Source organism: Oncorhynchus gorbuscha, unplaced genomic scaffold, assembly GCF_021184085.1.
Source record: "Oncorhynchus gorbuscha isolate QuinsamMale2020 ecotype Even-year unplaced genomic scaffold, OgorEven_v1.0 Un_scaffold_437, whole genome shotgun sequence".
Classification (NCBI taxonomy): Eukaryota; Metazoa; Chordata; class Actinopteri; order Salmoniformes; family Salmonidae; genus Oncorhynchus; species Oncorhynchus gorbuscha.
In genome coordinates, this window is record NW_025745283.1 from 361,478 (window position 1) to 380,100 (window position 18,623).

The 18,623-nt window shown below is 45.4% G+C and overlaps 1 protein-coding gene across 5 annotated transcripts; it reads right to left on the minus strand.

Annotated features, from left to right (window-relative positions):
• Positions 1–4,161: 4,161 nt before the first annotated feature.
• On the minus strand, positions 4,162–9,258 carry LOC124018227 (toll-like receptor 13). Of its 5 annotated transcripts, XM_046333486.1 has the most exons (4): positions 5,824–9,258; positions 5,306–5,505; positions 5,106–5,265; positions 4,162–4,945 (listed from the first exon to the last, which is right to left on the minus strand). In XM_046333486.1, the coding sequence occupies exon 1, from the start codon at positions 8,870–8,872 to the stop codon at positions 5,978–5,980; it is 2,895 nt and encodes a 964-aa protein (XP_046189442.1). In that variant the 5' UTR covers positions 8,873–9,258; the 3' UTR covers positions 4,162–4,945; positions 5,106–5,265; positions 5,306–5,505; positions 5,824–5,977. The 5 variants fall into 5 exon arrangements, 3 of the variants coding, with proteins under 3 accessions (XP_046189442.1, XP_046189441.1, XP_046189443.1); XR_006835592.1 differs by having other exon boundaries at positions 5,106–5,705; positions 5,944–5,963; XR_006835593.1 differs by lacking the exon at positions 5,824–9,258 and adding an exon at positions 5,744–5,762 and having other exon boundaries at positions 5,106–5,705.
• Between the last annotated feature and the right edge of the window lie 9,365 nt (positions 9,259–18,623).

Sequence of the window (18,623 nt, forward strand, 5' to 3'; positions counted from 1 at the left end):
GATTGTTCCAGTCTCTGTGTAGTTTCACCAGATAGGCTGTATTAGGTTTTCACGTTCCGCTTGTTGTTTTGCTTTTGTATTAAGTTATTTAATGTATCGCTCTTCATTTATTAAAGACATGAGTAACCACCACTCTGCATTTCGGTCCGACTCTCTTTCTACAAACGAAGAACGCCGTTACAGAATCACCCACCACACACGGACCGAGTGGCGTGGTAAGAGGCAGCGACAGCATGAGCAGCGAAAGGAGGATGAATTATTCTGAGAATGGACATGGGAAGATGTTATGGACAGCAGAGGTATGGAGTATACTACGTGGGAAGAAATAGACAGGTGGGCGGTCGACCCAGAGAGAGTGCCGGAGCCCACCTGGGATTCACTGGAGCAGTGCGAAGAGGGCTATAGGAGAATGGAGTCGAAGAGAAAGACACGGCGGCGCAGAAAGAAACCCGAATGTCACCCCCAAAAATGTATTGGGGGAGAGCTCAGGGAGAGAGTGGCAGAGTCAGGAGTCAGACCTGAGCCAACTCCCTGTTAATCGTGAGGAGCAGCGATCTAAGGACTTCTGGACTTGGGAGGAGATATTAGATGGAAAAGGACCCTGGGCTCAGCCTGGAGAATATCGCCGTCCCAAGGAAGAACTAGAGGCAGCTAAAGCAGAGAGGCGCTGGTATGACGAGGCAGCACGGGGACGCGGATGAAAGCCCGAAAAGCAGCCCTACATTTTTTTGGGGGGGGCTTACAGGGAGTATGGCTACGCCAGGTAGGAGACCTGCGCAAATTCCCTGTGCTTACCGGGGGGCTAGAGAGACCGGGCAGGCACCGTGTTATGCTATGGAGCGCACAGTGTTTCCAGTGCGGGTGCAGAGCCCGGTGCGGTTCATACCAGTCCTTCGTATTGGCCGGGCTAGAGTGGGCATCGAGCCAGGTAAGCTTGGGCAGGCTCGGTGCTCAAGAGCTCCAGTGCGCCTGCACGGTCCGGTCTATCCAGAGCCACCTCCACACACCAGTCCTCCGGTAGCAGCTCCCCACACCAGGCTTCCTGTGCGTGTCCTCGCTCCAGTATCACCAGTACCAGCACCACGCATCAGGCCTACAGTGCGCCTCGCCTCTCCTGTTCTGTCGGAGTCTCCCGCCTGTTCAGCGCTATCAGAGCCTTCCTCCTCTACAGCGCTGCTGGAGTCTCCTGTCTGTTCAGCGCTATCAGAGCCTTCCTCCTCTACAGCGCTGCTGGAGTCTCCTGTCTGTTCAGCGCTATCAGAGCCTTCCTCCTCTACAGCGCTGCTGGAGTCTCCTGTCTGTTCAGCGCTATCAGAGCCTTCCTCCTCTACAGCGCTGCCGGAGCCTCCTGCCTGTTCGGAGCAGCCTGAGCTGTCAGTCTGCAAAGAGCTGCCAGTCTGCAAGGAGCTGTCAGTCTGCAAGGAGCTGCCAGCCTGCATGGAGCAGTCAGAGCTGTCAGTCTGCATAAAGCAGCCTGAGCTGTCAGCCTGCATGGAGCAGTCAGAGCTGTCAGCCTGCATGGAGCAGTCAGAGCTGTCAGTCTGTATGAAGCAGCCAGAGCTGTCAGTCTGTAAGAAGCAGCCAGAGCTGCCAGTCTGCAAGGAGCTGTCAGTCTGCATAGAGCAGCCAGAGCTGTCAGTCTGCATAGAGCAGCTAGATCCGCCAGTCAGCCATGATCTTCTAGATCTGCCAGTCAACCAGATTCTTCCAGATCTGCCAGTCAACCAGTCTCTTCCAGATCTGCCAGTCAACCAGTCTCTTCCAGATCTTCTAGTCAACGAGAATCTTCCAGATCCGCCAGCCAGCCAGGATCTACCGGAGCCTACTACCTGCCTGAGCTTCATCTCAGTACTGGGCTTCCTCTCAGTACTGGGCTTTCTCTCAGTACTGGGCTTTCTCTCAGTACTGGGCTGCCCCTCAGTTCCGGGCTGCCCCTCAGTCCCGAGCTGCCCCTCAGTCCCGAGCTGCCCCTCAGTCCCGAGCTTCCCCTCAGTCCTGAGCTGCCTCAGTCCCGAGTTGCCCGACAGTCCCGAGCTGCCCCTCAGTCCCGAGCTGTCCTTCAGTCCCGAGCTGCCGCTCAGTCACAAGCTGCTCCTCAGTTCAGTGGGGTTCTGGGTGAGGGCTATTAGGCCATGGTCGGCGGCGAGGGTGGATTATCCCAGGACGCGAAGGGGAGGAACTATGACTTTAATGGAGTGGGGTCCACGTCCCGAGCCGGAACCACCACCATGGACAGACGCCCACCCGGACCCTCCCTATGGTTTTGAGGTGCGTCCGGGAGTCCGCACCTTAGGGGGGGGGGGGTGGTTCTGTCACGCCTTGGTCATAGTGTTTTGTGTTTTCGTTATATATTTGGTCAGGCCAGGGTGTGACATGGGTTTAATGTTGTGTTTCGTATTGGGGGTTTTGTAGGTATTGGGATTGCGGCTGAGTAGGGGTGTAGCATAGGTTGGCTGCCTGAGGCGGTTCTCAATCAGAGTCAGGTGATTCTCGTTGTCTCTGATTGGGAACCGTATTTAGGTAGTTCCTGTCTCTGTGTAGTTTCACCAGATAGGCTGTAATTAGGTTTTCACGTTCCGTTTATTGTTTTGCTTTTGTATTAAGTTATTTCATGTATCACTCTTCATTTATTAAAGACATGAGTAACCACCACGCTGCATTTCGGTCCGACTCTCTTTCTACAAACGAAGAATGCCGTTACAACAACTAGCAACTACATTTAGTTAAACAACTAGCAACTACATTTAGTTAAACAACTAGCTACTGCATTTAGTTAAACAACTAGCTACTGTATTTAGTTAAACAACTAGCTACTGCATTTTAGTTAAACAACTAGCAACTACATTTAGTTAAACAACTAGCTACTGCATTTTAGTTAAACAACTAGCAACTACATTTAGTTAAACAACTCACAACTACATTTAGTTAAATAACTAGAACAACTACATTTAGTTAAACAACAAGCAACTGCATTTAGTTAAACAACTAGCAACTGCATTTAGTTAAACAACTAGCAACTACATTTAGTTAAACACCTAGCAACTACATTGAGTTAAACAACTAGCAACTACATTTAGTTAAACAACTAGCATCTTCAAAATATTAAACAACTAGCTACCTTTAGTTAAACAACTAGCAACTACAATTAGTTGAACAAATAGCAACATATTTATTTAAACAAATAGCAACATGATTTAGCTAAACAACTCGCAATTAGATTTAGTTAAAAAACTAGCAACACATTGAGTTAAACATCTAGCTATTGCATTTTGGTTAAACAACTAACAACACATTTAGTTAAACAACTAGCAACTAGATTTAGTTCAACAACTAGCAACTACATTTAGCTAAACAACTAGCAACTACATTTTGGTAAACAAATAGCAAACACATATAGTTAAAACACTTGCAGCAACAACATTTAGTTAAACAACTAGCAACAACATTTCTGTACAAATCTCTTCGATCGATGTTCAAATAAAATATCTGCATCGTGGTCATTCATGTATAGTCATTAATAACTGCTTCATGGTCATTGGTCATTCATGTATAGTCATTAATAACTGCTTCATGGTCATTCATGTATAGTCATTAATAACTGCTTCATGGTCATTCATGTATAGTCCTTAATAACTGCTTCATGGTCATTCATGTATAGTCATTAATAACTGGTCATTGGTCATTCATGTATAGTCATTAATAACTGCTTCATGGTCATTGGTCATTCATGTATAGTCATTAATAACTGCTTCATGGTCATTGGTCATTCATGTATAGTCATTAATAACTGCTTCATGGTCATTGGTCATTCATGTATAGTCATTAATAACTGCTTCATGGTCATTGGTCATTCTGCTTCATGGTCATTGGTCATTCATGTATAGTCATTAATAACTGCTTCATGGTCATTGGTCATTCATGTATAGTCATTAATAACTGCTTCATGGTCATTGGTCATTCATGTATAGTCATTAATGACTGCTTCATGGTCATTGGTCATTCATGTATAGTCCTTAATAACTGCTTCATGGTCATTGGTCACTCTTGTATAGTCATTAATAACTGCTTCATTTATGAGTCATTGGTCATTTCATGTATAGTCATTAATAACTGCTTCATGGTCATTGGTCATTCATGAGCATTTAATAGTCAAAATAACTGCTTCATGGTCATTGGTCATTCATGTTTTGTCATTAATAACTGCTTTATGGTCATAAGACATGTATGTTTTGTCATTCACTGCAGTACACAGTAGTCACACCCTTTTTCAGTTCCTCTTAGCAACAAATATACAAACAAAGATATGTGTTAGCAATTAGGTGTTTAAAAATACAAATAGGATCTGACAACATTTTGGGAATTTAAAAAATGTTTAGGCTTTTTTATGAGCAATTTAAATAAGGCTATTAAAAGTAATTTCAGATGAATCACAACAAGTACACTCCAGACAGAGCATTTAAAAGGAATTGACAAAACAAATTTCAAACAGCGGTAGACATTTTGTACGGAGGACTTTTAACAACAAATTCAACAGCTCAACATATGTCAACATTGCATCTGCAATAACACAAGGTTCTACATCAACCTCTGATATCACATTTCAGTCCACAAGGTTCTACATCAACCTCTGATGTCACATTTCAGTCCACAAGGTTCTACATCAACTTATGATGTCACATTTCAGTCCACAAGGTTCTACATCAACCTCTGAAATCAAATTTCTATACCCAAGGTTCTACATCAACCTCTGATGTCACATTTCAGTCCACAAGGTTCTACATCAACCTCTGATGTCACATTTCAGTCCACAAGGTTCTACATCAACATCTGATGTCACATTTCAGTCCACAAGGTTCTACATCAACCTCTGATCTCATGCTTCAGTCCACAAGGTTCTACATCAACCTCTGATGTCACTTTTCAGTCCACAAGGTTCTACATCAACCTCTGATCTCATGCTTCAGTCCACAAGGTTCTACATCAACCTCTGATGTCACTTTTCAGTCCACAAGGTTCTACATCAACCTCTGATGTCACTCTTCAGTCCACAAGGTTCTACATCAACCTCTGATGTCACATTTCAGTCCACAAGGTTCTACATCAACATCTGATGTCACATTTCAGTCCACAAGGTTCTACATCAACCTCTGATGTCACTTTTCAGTCCACAAGGTTCTACATCAACCTCTGATGTCACTTTTCAGTCCACAAGGTTCTACATCAACCTCTGATGTCACATTTCAGTCCACAAGGTTCTACATCAACCTCTGAAATCAAATTTCTATACCCAAGTTTCTACATCAACCTCTGATGTCACATTTCAGTCCACAAGGTTCTACATCAACCTCTGATGTCACATTTCAGTCCACAAGGTTCTACATCAACATCTGATGTCACATTTCAGTCCACAAGGTTCTACATCAACCTCTGATCTCATGCTTCAGTCCACAAGGTTCTACATCAACCTCTGATGTCACTTTTCAGTCCACAAGGTTCTACATCAACCTCTGATCTCATGCTTCAGTCCACAAGGTTCTACATCAACCTCTGATGTCACTTTTCAGTCCACAAGGTTCTACATCAACCTCTGATGTCACTTTTCAGTCCACAAGGTTCTACATCAACCTCTGATGTCACATTTCAGTCCACAAGGTTCTACATCAACATCTGATGTCACATTTCAGTCCACAAGGTTCTACATCAACCTCTGATGTTTTTTCAGTCCACAAGGTTCTACATCAACCTCTGATGTCACTTTTCAGTCCACAAGGTTCTACATCAACCTCTGATGTCACATTTCAGTCCACAAGGTTCTACATCAACATCTGATGTCACATTTCAGTCCACAAGGTTCTACATCAACCTCTGATGTCACATTTCAGTCCACAAGGTTCTACATCAACCTCTGATGTCACATTTCAGTCCACAAGGTTCAACATCAACCTCTGATGTCACATTTCAGTCTCAAGGTTCTACATCAACCTCTGATGTCATGCTCAGTCTGAGGTTTCAGTTTAGCCCACAGTCTGTCCCAGAATGCCTGGTGCTGATGGGGGTCCTGGGGCCAGTCCAGATAAGTCCTGGTTTTCAGCAGGCGAGCCAGCCTGTGGTGGGCAGACAGCCGGCGAGGGGGGATCTTCTCCAGGAAGACCAGGAGGAGGATGTCCCTTTGCTCCACCTGCAGCCTGTAGGTGGCCAGCTTCATCTCCAGAGAGCACCAGTTACTGCGCAGGTAGTGGCGGCTGACTAGGCAGAGGGTGTGGCGGCTCCGGTAGAGGCTTTCTGTGATGTTCTCCACAATGTCCTTCCCCAGCTGGAAGTCCCTGCTGTGCAGACAGAGGCGCAGGAAAGGAGGACCCCTCTGCTCCAGATTAGGTAGCAGCTCCTCCACCACCCAGCGCTCGTCCTTCCCGCTATAGGAGACAAACGCATCGTAGTGGTAGCGCCCCCTGGTGTTGGATCGCATGGCTTCTAACAGCCAGCCAAGGGTGATGTGGTAGAGGGGGAGGAGGTAGGGGCCGGCCAGATTATGGACCAACACCACCAGCATGAAGAACAGGACTCCCAGGCCAGTCGCAACAAAGAGCACAAAGCCAGCCTCTGTTGTGCAGTTGGCTTCTGTGTACTTGACAAAATTAGGTGTGTCTATTCCATTGTCCGACAAGCATATCAAGTCCTCCAAAGCATACATACCGGGACTAGTATACGGAGTAAGCATGATCACTTCAACCTGCCTGCACCCCTTTGCCCATGTAATGAGCCAAGCATTGTCACAACTGCAAAACATCTGTAAATTATCAAATGTCAAATGCTTAAGCCTAGAGAGAGGTTCAGTAAAGCTGTAGAATACATTATAAATGTTCTCTATAAGCAAATACAACGTTTTCAAAGATTTCAAGTCTTTAGTTAAACTCCCCTCTAAAGAATAAATCCTGCAGTGGTAAATTTCCAGATCCTCCAGTTTAGTCAAGTTGTGAAAAATGATGTCGGCAGAACGCTGTATTAAAAGATCCACCTCTCGTAGAGTCAGTTTCCTCAGGTGAATCAGCTGATTAATTGATGATAAATCAACCCTTTTAGCTGAAAGCTTCGATCTGTAGTCAAATGTCTCCACAGACTTGAAGTACTTTCCCATGAATTCAGATCCACAAAGGAATTCTTCAGCATCAGCATGAAGATGGGTTACAGACTGAAAGAAAGGTCTGTCACAGTCCTGAAATGACACCGTCTGGCCTTTGAGCTGGAGACTCAGGTTCTGTTTAGATGTGATGTTACTGCCAATAGTCAACTGCATTGGCCTCATAGCTGAACTAATGTACAGATGAGTCAGCTGACTCAGAATTCCACCAAATATAAGTGTCAGATTCAGCTTGATCACAGGTTCTGTTAGGGGATTGTTCACTTGCCCGAGAAACACTTGTCTAAGAGACATGAGGTGTGTGAAAGACATCGCCTCAATGTTGTGAATAAGTGGATTGTTCCTGAGGTCTAACCATGTCAAACTATGTAAACCATAAAATGTGTTTGCATTTATCTGTGTTATCTTATTTCTTGTAATGTCCAAGGACTCCAGATTTGTCAATCCCAGGAAAGCAAAGTCTTCAATGTTTGAAATTAAATTATGTTTTATATCCAGATACAGCAGCTTAACAAGACAGCTAAATTGTTTAGCAAAAAGCATTTGATTTTTCAACCCTAAAGTGAGATTTGTTAACCATGTTATTGGTTGTTTTTGGAAGGAGCAAATATCAAGTCTGTTATCTTCCAGGCCGTCTATTTTTAATTGATTAAGGTTTTTGAGACTGGAAATAAAATTCCATTCCAAATGGGTAGTAGGATGGAAAGACAAAGGTACACTTAAATACATATATTCTAGCCCAGTGCACAATTCAACACTGGACATAGAGAGGCTGCTTGTATTGAAATTGTTTACAAATATTTTCTTGATTGAAAGCAAAAACACTACATTACAGATACTTTCAATATCAATGACATTGATCCCAGAGCAACTGAAGACCTGGATTTGTTTTATCCCAGACAGGGGAAGGTCCAGTAGGACTTCCTGGCTGAAAGCCCCTGTTAACATTGTGAGGTTCTGGAGCCAAGCCAGTGAACCTTCCTCTATATGTGTTATTTCACCAACTGAGAAGTCAGAGAACGCTAGATTGGTAAAAACAGGTGTCATGCTTTCGTTGGTGTTTAAGACGGAGCAGTTTGAAATGTTTAACGATCGTATGTTTGTTGCGTCTACATATAACCTAACAAGTGACTTAATATTCATAATTCTGCATGCTATCTCTGACAAATCTTCTAAACAGGGTTCCCTAATGATGAGACTTTGTAACAGAGGAATGCCATGGAAAACATCTGGGGACATTGCTGACAGTCTATAACTCCAAAGAGTCAAATGACTCAGCTTCACGAGATCTCTGAATGTATGGGGCCCAATATGACAACCACAGCAATCTGAGTCCATTTCCCATTTACCTAAGTACATATGTTGCAGATTTGGAAGGTGACTATTTGCAGTTGGAAGGATTTGAGTAAAACAGCCCTTAATGTACAGGTACTCCAGATCCTGAAACTGAGAGAAAAAGCCCAGAGACATGGATCTATTTTCACCATGTGTCATAGATATGCAGAGGGTATTGATATTAGGGGGAAGTCCAAGTAGATCCTCCTCGATGGCTGTGACATCTTGACAGGCAGCAGTGTAACGTTCTGCATGATGAGGTATGTGGCTGCAGGTCCAGGTGGGAAAGTGTTCCAAGTCTTCACTACTGTCATAAATCTGGCATTTAGGATGCATCCATCCACTAGAACTCTGAATCCACAGGAACAGGACGGCAGGGTGGGAAAACATAGATCTCATCTCTTCCAACGTCAGTCAAATCTACTGAGATAATTGTCAGAATAGTTTGGTTCCGGTGGATATCTGTAGAACGTTGGTTTGATACAGTAAAACCCTTATGAACGCTGTAAACAGTATGGAGTCTCTCGTCTTCTGGTTGTTTGTCAGATGGGTTCCTCCTTGGTAACTAACAGCAGTTCATACCTTTTGGTTGTTCCAATGTTCCTCCCTTTCACCCTGCAGTTGAATTGTATCTCAAGGTAACAGGAGTAAATATTTAATGGTTAGTTTGGTTCCAAAAGTAAAGAAACAATAAAATGACCCACAGACGATGAAGAAATGAATGCAGAGCTGCAACACAGTTGATGTCTGAATGTGTCCGAGGAGCAGCATCCTGTTTGTACAGCACAGTCACACAGGATGTTAAACAGCTTGTGAAAGTCTATTTTGACCTGTTTTTTCATGTCTCTCTTTCAGTTCCTGAAAATAAACTTACAGTCAATAAAAATACAATCGACATGAAGAACCTGTTGGGACATGATAGATTACAGAAGACTGTTGAGTCTCACTAAAACATCAACAGATTGTAATGAAATATGAATTAGAGTACAGTACCTCCTTTTAGTATTACTTTATTGAATTCTCTTGTACATGTAAATATAAATATCAAATGAGGAGGTGGGTATTGTATGGGTTTTCCTCGTCCTCTTCGTCTGAAGAGGAGAGGCGAGACGGATCAGAGGACCAATGCTCTGCGTGGTAAGTGTCCATGGTTTTTTAATAAGAGAAACTAAACATGAACAAAACACAAAACAATAAACGTGGCAAAACCGAAACAGTCCTATCTGGTGCAGAAAACACAAAGACAGGAAACAACCACCCACAAATCCCAACACAAAACAGGCTACCTAAATATGGTTCCCAATCAGGGACAATGACTAACACCTGCGTCTGATTGAGAACCATATCAGGCCATACATAGAAACGGACAAACTAGACACACAACATAGAATGCCCATCCAGCTCACGTCCTGACCAACACTAAAACAAGGAAAACACACAAGAACTATGGTCAGAATGTGACAGGTATATTCGTTAATGTATGTGTGCTGTTGACATTATTAATTATACTTTTAAAATTGTAATTATTAGTTGTATTACTCTGGGGCTGTAGTCCTCTCCAAATCCCTGTGATATGCCTCTATAATGACATTATTACTCTGGGGCTGTAGTCCTCTCCAAAGCCCTGTGATATGCCTCTATAATGACATTATTACTCTGGGACTGTAGTCCTCTTCAGAGCCCTGTGACATGCCTCTATAATGACATTATTACTCTGGGGCTGTAGTCCTCATCAGAGACCAAGGCTCTATAATGACATTATTACTCTGGGGCTGTAGTCCTCTCCAAATCCCTGTACATGCCTCTGGGGCCTCTGACATTATTACTCTGGGGCTGTAGTCCTCATCAGAGACCAAGGCTCTATAATGACCAAATCCCTGACATTATTACTCTGGGGCTGTATCATCAGAGCCTCTATAATGACATTATTACTCTGGGGCTGTAGTCCTCATCAGAGACCAAGGCTCTATAATGACATTATTACTCTGGGGCTGTAGTCCTCATCAGAGACCAAGGCTCTATAATGACATTATTACTCTGGGGCTGTAGTCCTCATCAGAGACCAAGGCTCTATAATGACATTATTACTCTGGGGCTGTAGTCCTCATCTCATAAGACCCTGGGGCTGTAGTCCTCATGCCTCTATAATGACATTATTACTCTGGGGCTGTAGTCCTCTCCAAAGCCCTGTGACATGCCTCTATAATGACATTATTACTCTGGGGCTGTAGTCCTCTCCAAAGCCCTGTGATATGCCTCTATAATGACATTATTACTCTGGGGCTGTAGTCCTCTTCAAAGCCCTGTGATATGCCTCTATAATGACATTATTACTCTGGGGCTGTAGTCCTCTCCAAAGCCCTGTGATATGCCTCTATAATGACATTATTACTCTGGGGGAGTCCTCTCAGAGCCCTGTGATATGCCTATATAATGACATTATTACTCCTGTAGTCCTTCAGAGCCCTGTGACATGCCTCTATAATGACATTATTACTCTGGGGCTGTAGTCCTCTTCAGAGCCCTGTGACATGCCTCTATAATGACATTATTACTCTGGGGCTGTAGTCCTCTTCAGAGCCCTGTGACATGCCTCTATAATGGCATTATTATTCTGGGGCTGTAGTCCTCTTCAGAGCCCTGTGACATGCCTCAATAATGACATTATTACTCTGGGGCTGCATGCTTTGTTCCACTCTTGTGAGATATCCTACTGTACTCACTATCCTACTATACTCCTCCTACCTTATCAAAAACATGTGTAATGAACCATATACAGGCAACACTCAAGCAACACATATATATCAACAACTAGCAACAAATGTTGTTCAAAATCTAGCAACACATTTTGATAAACTACTAGCAACTACATTTAGTTAAACAACTAGCAAAAACATTTATTTAAACAACTAGCAACATATTTAGAGGTCTTGCTCACACTGGCTACCGAGAGCGTTATCACAGTCATCCAAAACAGCTGGTGCTCTTGTGGATGCTTCAGTGCTGCTTTCCACGATGCATTTAACTCATCTGGTAGGCTCACTGGGCAGCTCGCGTCTGGCTTTCCCTTTGTAGTCCGTAATAGTTTTCCAGCCCTGCTACATCTGACGAGCATCTTTTCTTGTTTGATGGTTCGGCTGAGGGCATAGCAAGATTTCTTATAGGCGGTCAGATTAGTGTCCCACTCCTTGAAAGCAGCAGCTCTAGCCTTTAGCTCGGTGCGGATGTTGCCTGTAATCCATGGTTTCTGGTTTGGATATGTACGTACGGTCACAGTGGGGACGACATTGTCGATGCACTTATTGATGAAGCCGATGACTGAGGTGGTATACTTTTCAATGTCATTGGATGAATCCTGTAACATGTTCCAGTTTTTGATAGCAAAACAGTCCTGAAGCGTAGCATCCGTATCTGACCACCATACTTCCGTATTGAGCGAGTCACTGGTGCTTCCTGCTTTAGTTTTTGCTTGTATGCAGGAATCAGGAGGATAGACTTATGGTCATATATGACAAATGGAGGGCTGGGGAGAGCTTAGTACGCATCTCTGTGTGTGGAGTAAAAGTGGCCTTGAAATTATTTCCTCTTGTTGCACATTTGACATGCTGGTAAAGATTTGGTAAAACTGACTTAAGTTTGCCTGCATTAATGTCCCCTGCCACTAGGAGCGCCGCTCCTGGGTGAGCATTTTCTTGTTTGCTTATGGCCTTATAGAGTTGGTTGAGTGCAGTCTTAGTGCCAGCATCGGTCTGTGGTGGTAAATAGACGGCTATAAATAATATAGATGAGAACTATCTTGGTAGATAGTGTAGTCTACAGCTTACTTTAAGGTACTCTACCTCAGGCGGGCAATAGCTCGAGACTTCCTTCGATATCGTGCAACACCACCTGTTATTTGCAAAAATACATAATCCTCCGCCCCTTGTCTTACCAGACGCCGCTGTTCTCGAGACTTCTTTAATATTAGACATCGTGCATCAGCTGTTGTCACACCCTGGCCATAGAGAGGTTTTTATTCTTTATTTTGGTTAGGCCATGGTGTGACTAGGGTGGGCATTCTATGTTCATTTTCTATGTTTTGGATTTCTGTGTTGTTTGGCCGGGTGTGGTTCTCAATCAGAGGCAGCTGTCTATCGTTGTCTCTGATTGAGAACCATACTTAGGTAGCCTTTTCCCACCTGTGTGGTGTGGGTAGTTAATTTCTGTTCAGTGTGTGTTGCTCCTGATGGAGCTGTTTCGCTTGTCTCTTTGTTTTATTGCTTTTTATTTTTCAGTTTGGAATAAACATGACGAACATGTACCACGCTGCCCTTTGGTTTCACCTTCTTCCACCAACGGCCGTTACAGCTGTTATTGACAAAAAGACACACACCCCCACCCTTTGGTCCTCACCTTCTTCCACCAACGGCCGTTACAGCTGTTATTGACAAAAAGACACACACCCCCACCCTTTGGTCCTCACCTTCTTCCACCAACGGCCGTTACAGCTGTTATTGACAAAAAGACACACACCCCCACCCTTTGACAGCTGTTATTGACAAAAAGACACACACCCCACCCTTTGGTCCTCACCTTCTTCCACCAACGGCCGTTACAGCTGTTATTGACAAAAAGACACACACCCCCACCCTTTGGTCCTCACCTTCTTCCACCAACGGTTGTTACAGTCCTCACCTTCTTCCACCAATGGCCGTTACAGCTGTTATTGACAAAAAGACACACACCCCCACCCTTTGGTCCTCACCTTCTTCCACCAACGGCCGTTACAGCTGTTATTGACAAAAAGACACACACCCCCACCCTTTGGTCCTCACCTTCTTCCACCAACGGCAGCGTTACAAAAGCTGTTATTGATTGAAAAAGACACACACCCCCACCCTTTGGTCCTCACCTTCTTCCACCAACGGCCGTTACAGCTGTTATTGACAAAAAGACACACACCCCCACCCTTTGGTCCTCACCTTCTTCCACCAACGGCCGTTACAGCTGTTATTGACAAAAAGACACACACCCCCACCCTTTGGTCCTCACCTTCTTCCACCAACGGCCGTTACAGCTGTTATTGACAAAAAGACACACACCCCCACCCTTTGGTCCTCACCTTCTTCCACCACGTTACAGCTGTTATTGACAAAAAGACACACACCCCCACCCTTTGGTCCTCACCTTCTTCCACCAACGGCCGTTACAGCTGTTATTGACAAAAAGACACACACCCCCACCCTTTGGTCCTCACCTTCTTCCACCAACGGCCGTTACAGCTGTTATTGACAAAAAGACACACCCCCACCCTTTGGTCCTCACCTTCTTTCGTTACAGCTGTTATTGACAAAAAGACACACACCCCCACCCTTTGGTCCTCACCTTCTTCCACCAACGGCCGTTACAGCTGTTATTGACAAAAAGACACACACCCCCACCCTTTGGTCCTCACCTTCTTCCACCAACGGCTGTTACAGCTGTTATTGACAAAAAGACACACACCCCCACCCTTCGTCTTACCAGACATACCATCATCGGATGGGGCCACAGTATCTCCTGACCCCTCCTGTCTCAGCATCCAGTATTTATGCTGGAGTAGTTTATGTGTCGGGGGGCTAGGTTCCTGTGTGAATTTAAGTATGCTCTCTCTAAGAGGACCTGAGCCCTAGGACCATGCCTCATGATTACCTGGCATGATGACTCCTTGCTGTCCCAAATCAACCTGGCTGTGCTGCTGCTCCAGTTTCAACTGTTCTGCCTGCGTCTATGGAACCCTAACCTGTTCACCTGAAGTACTACCCTGTCACGAACCTGGTGTTTTCGACTATCTCTCTACCGCGCCTGCTGTCTCTAAATCCGAATGATCGGCTATGAGAAACCAACTGACATTTACTCCTGAGGTGCTGACCTGTTGCACCCTCTAACAACCACTGTGATTATTATTATTATTATTTGACCCTGCTGGTCATCTATGAACGCTTGAACATCTTGGCCATGCACTGTTATAATCTCCACCCGGCACAGCCAGAAGAGGACTGGCCACCCCTCAGAGCCTGGTTCCTCTCTAGGTTTCTTCCTAGGTTCCTGCCTTTCTTGGGAGTTTTTCCTAGCCACCGTGCTTCTACATCTGCGTTGCTTGCTGTTTAGGGTTTTAGGCTGGGTTTCTGTACAGCACTTTGTGACATAGGCTGATGTAAAATGGGCTTTATAAATACATACATTTGATTGATTGATGACAGCCTTCAACACTGCTAGCAGACACTGTGAATACCTGGTGATGCCATTCGGTCTGACCAATGCTCCTGCTGTGTTGCAGGCCTTGGTTAATGATGTTCTCCGTGACATGTTGAACTGGTTGGTGTTCGTCTTTTCCCTCTCAGCTCAAGAACACGTTTTCCACGTCCGACAGGTCCTCCAGCATCTCATGAAGAACCAGCTTTTTGTCAAAGCTGCAAAATGTGATTCCCATCATCTCCTTCCTTGGATACGTGAAAGCTGCTGGCACTGTGCAGATGGATCCAGGAAAGGTAAGAGCACCCACCTCTTCCAAGGTCCCGTTCACATGAAGCACCTCTCCACCAACCCTCCCATATTGATCCAACCGGATCCATCCGGTCAGCTCGTGGTGGAGGTAGACGCCTCGGATGCGAGAGTGCTGGCCGTCCTGTCCCAGCATTATGCCCTGGGCCTTAAGCTACATCCATGCGCATTCCTCTCCCATCGTCTTTACGCCACAGAGGGGAATTATGATGTGTGGAATCGAGAACTGCATGCGGTGAAGATGGCATTGGAGGAAAGGAGACACTGGTTAGAGGTGGCGGAACGTCCCTTCATAGTGTGGACGGACCACAAGAACCTGGAATAATTTCGTATCGCCAAGGGTCTCAACTCCAGGCAAGCTCAGTGGGCCGGTTCAAATTCACTATCTCCTGGACACACTTTCATGCCTCTTTATGTCATGTTTTGTCATAGATTGTCATGTCTTGTCCCTGTGCTTTCTCTTCTATTCGTTTCCCCCTGCTGGTCTTATTAGGTTCTTTCCCTCTCTCTTTCCCTCTCTCTCTCTCTATCGTTCCGTTCCTGCTCCCAGCTGTTCCTCATTCTCCTAACGACCTCGTTTACTCTTTCACACCTGTCCCCTATTTTGCCCTCTGATTAAGTCCCTATTTCTCCCTCTGTTTCCGCTTCTGTCCTTGTCGGATCCTTGTTTGCTGTACTGTGTTCTTGTTCCGTCGTGTTTTTGCCTTCATCAGATGCTGCGAGTGAGCAGGTGTATCTGTCAGCTATGGCCTGCGCCTACCCGAAGCGACCTGCAGTCTGTGGCCGCTTCTCCTGTTATTCCCCTCTACAGACTAGAGGATTTCAGTTATTCCCCGTTTGGACATTTCCTGTTAAGGATTCAGGATTTGTCGTTTTCTGTTTGGACTTGAATAAACTCTGTTTCTGTTAAGTCGCTTTTGGGTCTTCACTCACCTGCATAACACTTTAGCCCCACATCTACACCCTCGGACCCAGAGACCATTCCTCCTACCTCAGATGCTGCCCCCTCCACGGTCCTGGAATGGGCTCGTTCCTCCAGGCTTGCCTGTCACCCTGGATCCCGTCAGACCCTGGCCTTTGTGCGACAACGCTTTTGGCGTCACACCATGGTCCCTGACGTCTCCGTGTTCGTCGCCGCCTTCACTGCCAGTGCTCAGAACAAGAATGATCCCCAGCCTGCCTGCAGTTCCGAACCTTACGGACTCTGCCCTGGATTACTGACCTCTGCCTTCCCTTGACCTGTCGTTTGCCTGCCCCCTGTTTTTGTAATAACGGTTTGTTATTCTTAACTGTCTTCATCTGGGTCTTATCCTCAGGTCTGATAACTACAGTCCCAGAGTAATAATGTCATTATAGAGGCATGTCACAGGGCTCTGAAGAGGACTACAGTCCCAGAGTAATAATGTCATTATAGAGGCATGGGCTCTGAAGAGGACTACAGTCCCAGAGTAATAATGTCATTATAGAGGCATGTCACAGGGCTCTGAAGAGGACTACAGCCCCAGAGTAATAATGTCATTATAGAGGCATGTCACAGGGCTCTGAAGAGGACTACAGCCCCAGAGTAATAATGTCATTATAGAGGCATGTCACAGGGCTCTGAAGAGGACTACAGCCCCCGAGTAATAATGTCATTATAGAGCCTTGGTCTCTGATGAGGACTACAGCCCCCGAGTAATATTGTCATTATAGAGCCTTGGTCTCTGATGAGGACTACAGCCCCCGGGTAATAATGTCATTATAGAGGCATATCACAGGGCTTTGGAGAGGACTACAGCCCCCGAGTAATAATGTCATTATATAGCCTTGGTCTCTGATGAGGACTACAGCCCCAGAGTAATATTGTCATTATAGAAACCGTTATACACAGGCAGTTAGAAAAGCCAAGGCTAGCTTTTTCAAGCAGAAATTTGCTTCCTGCAACACTAACTCAAAAAAGTTCTGGGACACTGTAAAGTCCATGGAGAATAAGAACACCTCCTCCCAGCTGCCCACTGCACTGAAGTTAGGAAACACTGTCACCACTGATAAATCCACCATAATTGAGAATTTCAATAAGCATTTTTCTACGGCTGGCCATGCTTTCTACCTGGCTACTCCTACCCCAGTCAACAGCACTGCACCCCCAACAGCAACTCGCCCAAGCCTTCCCCATTTCTCCTTCTCCCAAATCCATTCTGCTGATGTTCTGAAAGAGCTGAAAAATCTGGACCCCTACAAATCAGCCGGGCTAGACAATCTGGACCCTTTCTTTCTCAAATTATCTGCCGAAATTGTTGCCACCCCTATTACTAGCCTGTTCAACCTCTCTTTCGTGTCGTCTGAGATTCCCAAAGATTGGAAAGCAGCTGCGGTCATCCCCCTCTTCAAAGGGGGGGGACACTCTTGACCCAAACTGCTACAGACCTATATCTATCCTACCATGCCTTTCTAAGGTCTTCGAAAGCCAAGTCAACAAACAGATTACCGACCATTTCGAATCTAACCATACCTTCTCTGCTATGCAATCTGGTTTCAGAGCTGGTCATGGGTGCACCTCAGCCACGCTCAAGGTCCTAAACGATATCTTAACCGCCATCGATAAGAAACATTACTGTGCAGCCGTATTCATTGATCTGGCCAAGGCTTTCGATTCTGTCAACCACCACATCCTCATTGGCAGACTCGACAGCCTTGGTTTCTCAAATGATTGCCTCGCCTGGTTCACCAACTACTTCTCTGATAGAGTTCAGTGTGTCAAATCGGAGGGTCTGCTGTCCGGACCTCTGGCAGTCTCTATGGGGGTGCCACAGGGTTCAATTCTTGGACCGACTCTCTTCTCTGTATACATCAATGAGGTCGCTCTTGCTGCTGGTGAGTCCCTGATCCACCTCTACGCAGATGACACCATTCTGTATACTTCCGGCCCTTCTTTGGACACTGTGTTAACAACCCTCCAGCCAAGCTTCAATGCCATACAACTCTCCTTCCGTGGCCTCCAATTGCTCTTAAATACAAGTAAAACTAAATCCATGCTCTTCAACCGATCGCTACCTGCACCTACCCGCCTGTCCAACATCACTACTCTGGACGGCTCTGACTTAGAATACGTGGACAACTACAAATACTTAGGTGTCTGGTTAGACTGTAAACTCTCCTTCCAGACCCATATCAAACATCTCCAATCCAAAGTTAAATCTAGAATTGGCTTCCTATTTCGCAACAAAGCATCCTTCACTCATGCTGCCAAACATACCCTTGTAAAACTGACCATCCTACCAATCCTCGACTTTGGCGATGTCATTTACAAAATAGCCTCCAATACCCTACTCAACAAATTGGATGCAGTCTATCACAGTGCAATCCGTTTTGTCACCAAAGCCCCATATACTACCCACCATTGCGACCTGTACGCTCTCGTTGGCTGGCCCTCGCTTCATACTCATCGCCAAACCCACTGGCTCCATGTCATCTACAAGACCCTGCTAGGTAAAGTCCCCCCTTATCTCAGCTCGCTGGTCACCATAGCATCTCCGACCTGTAGCACACGCTCCAGCAGGTATATCTCTCTGGTCACCCCCAAAACCAATTCTTTCTTTGGCCGCCTCTCCTTCCAGTTCTCTGCTGCCAGTGACTGGAACGAACTGCA

Bases quoted from the DNA above. Each gene is read 5' to 3' on its own strand.
- LOC124018227 (XM_046333486.1), bottom strand. From the start codon at position 8,872: ATGAGATCTATGTTTTCCCACCCTGCCGTCCTGTTCCTGTGGATTCAG.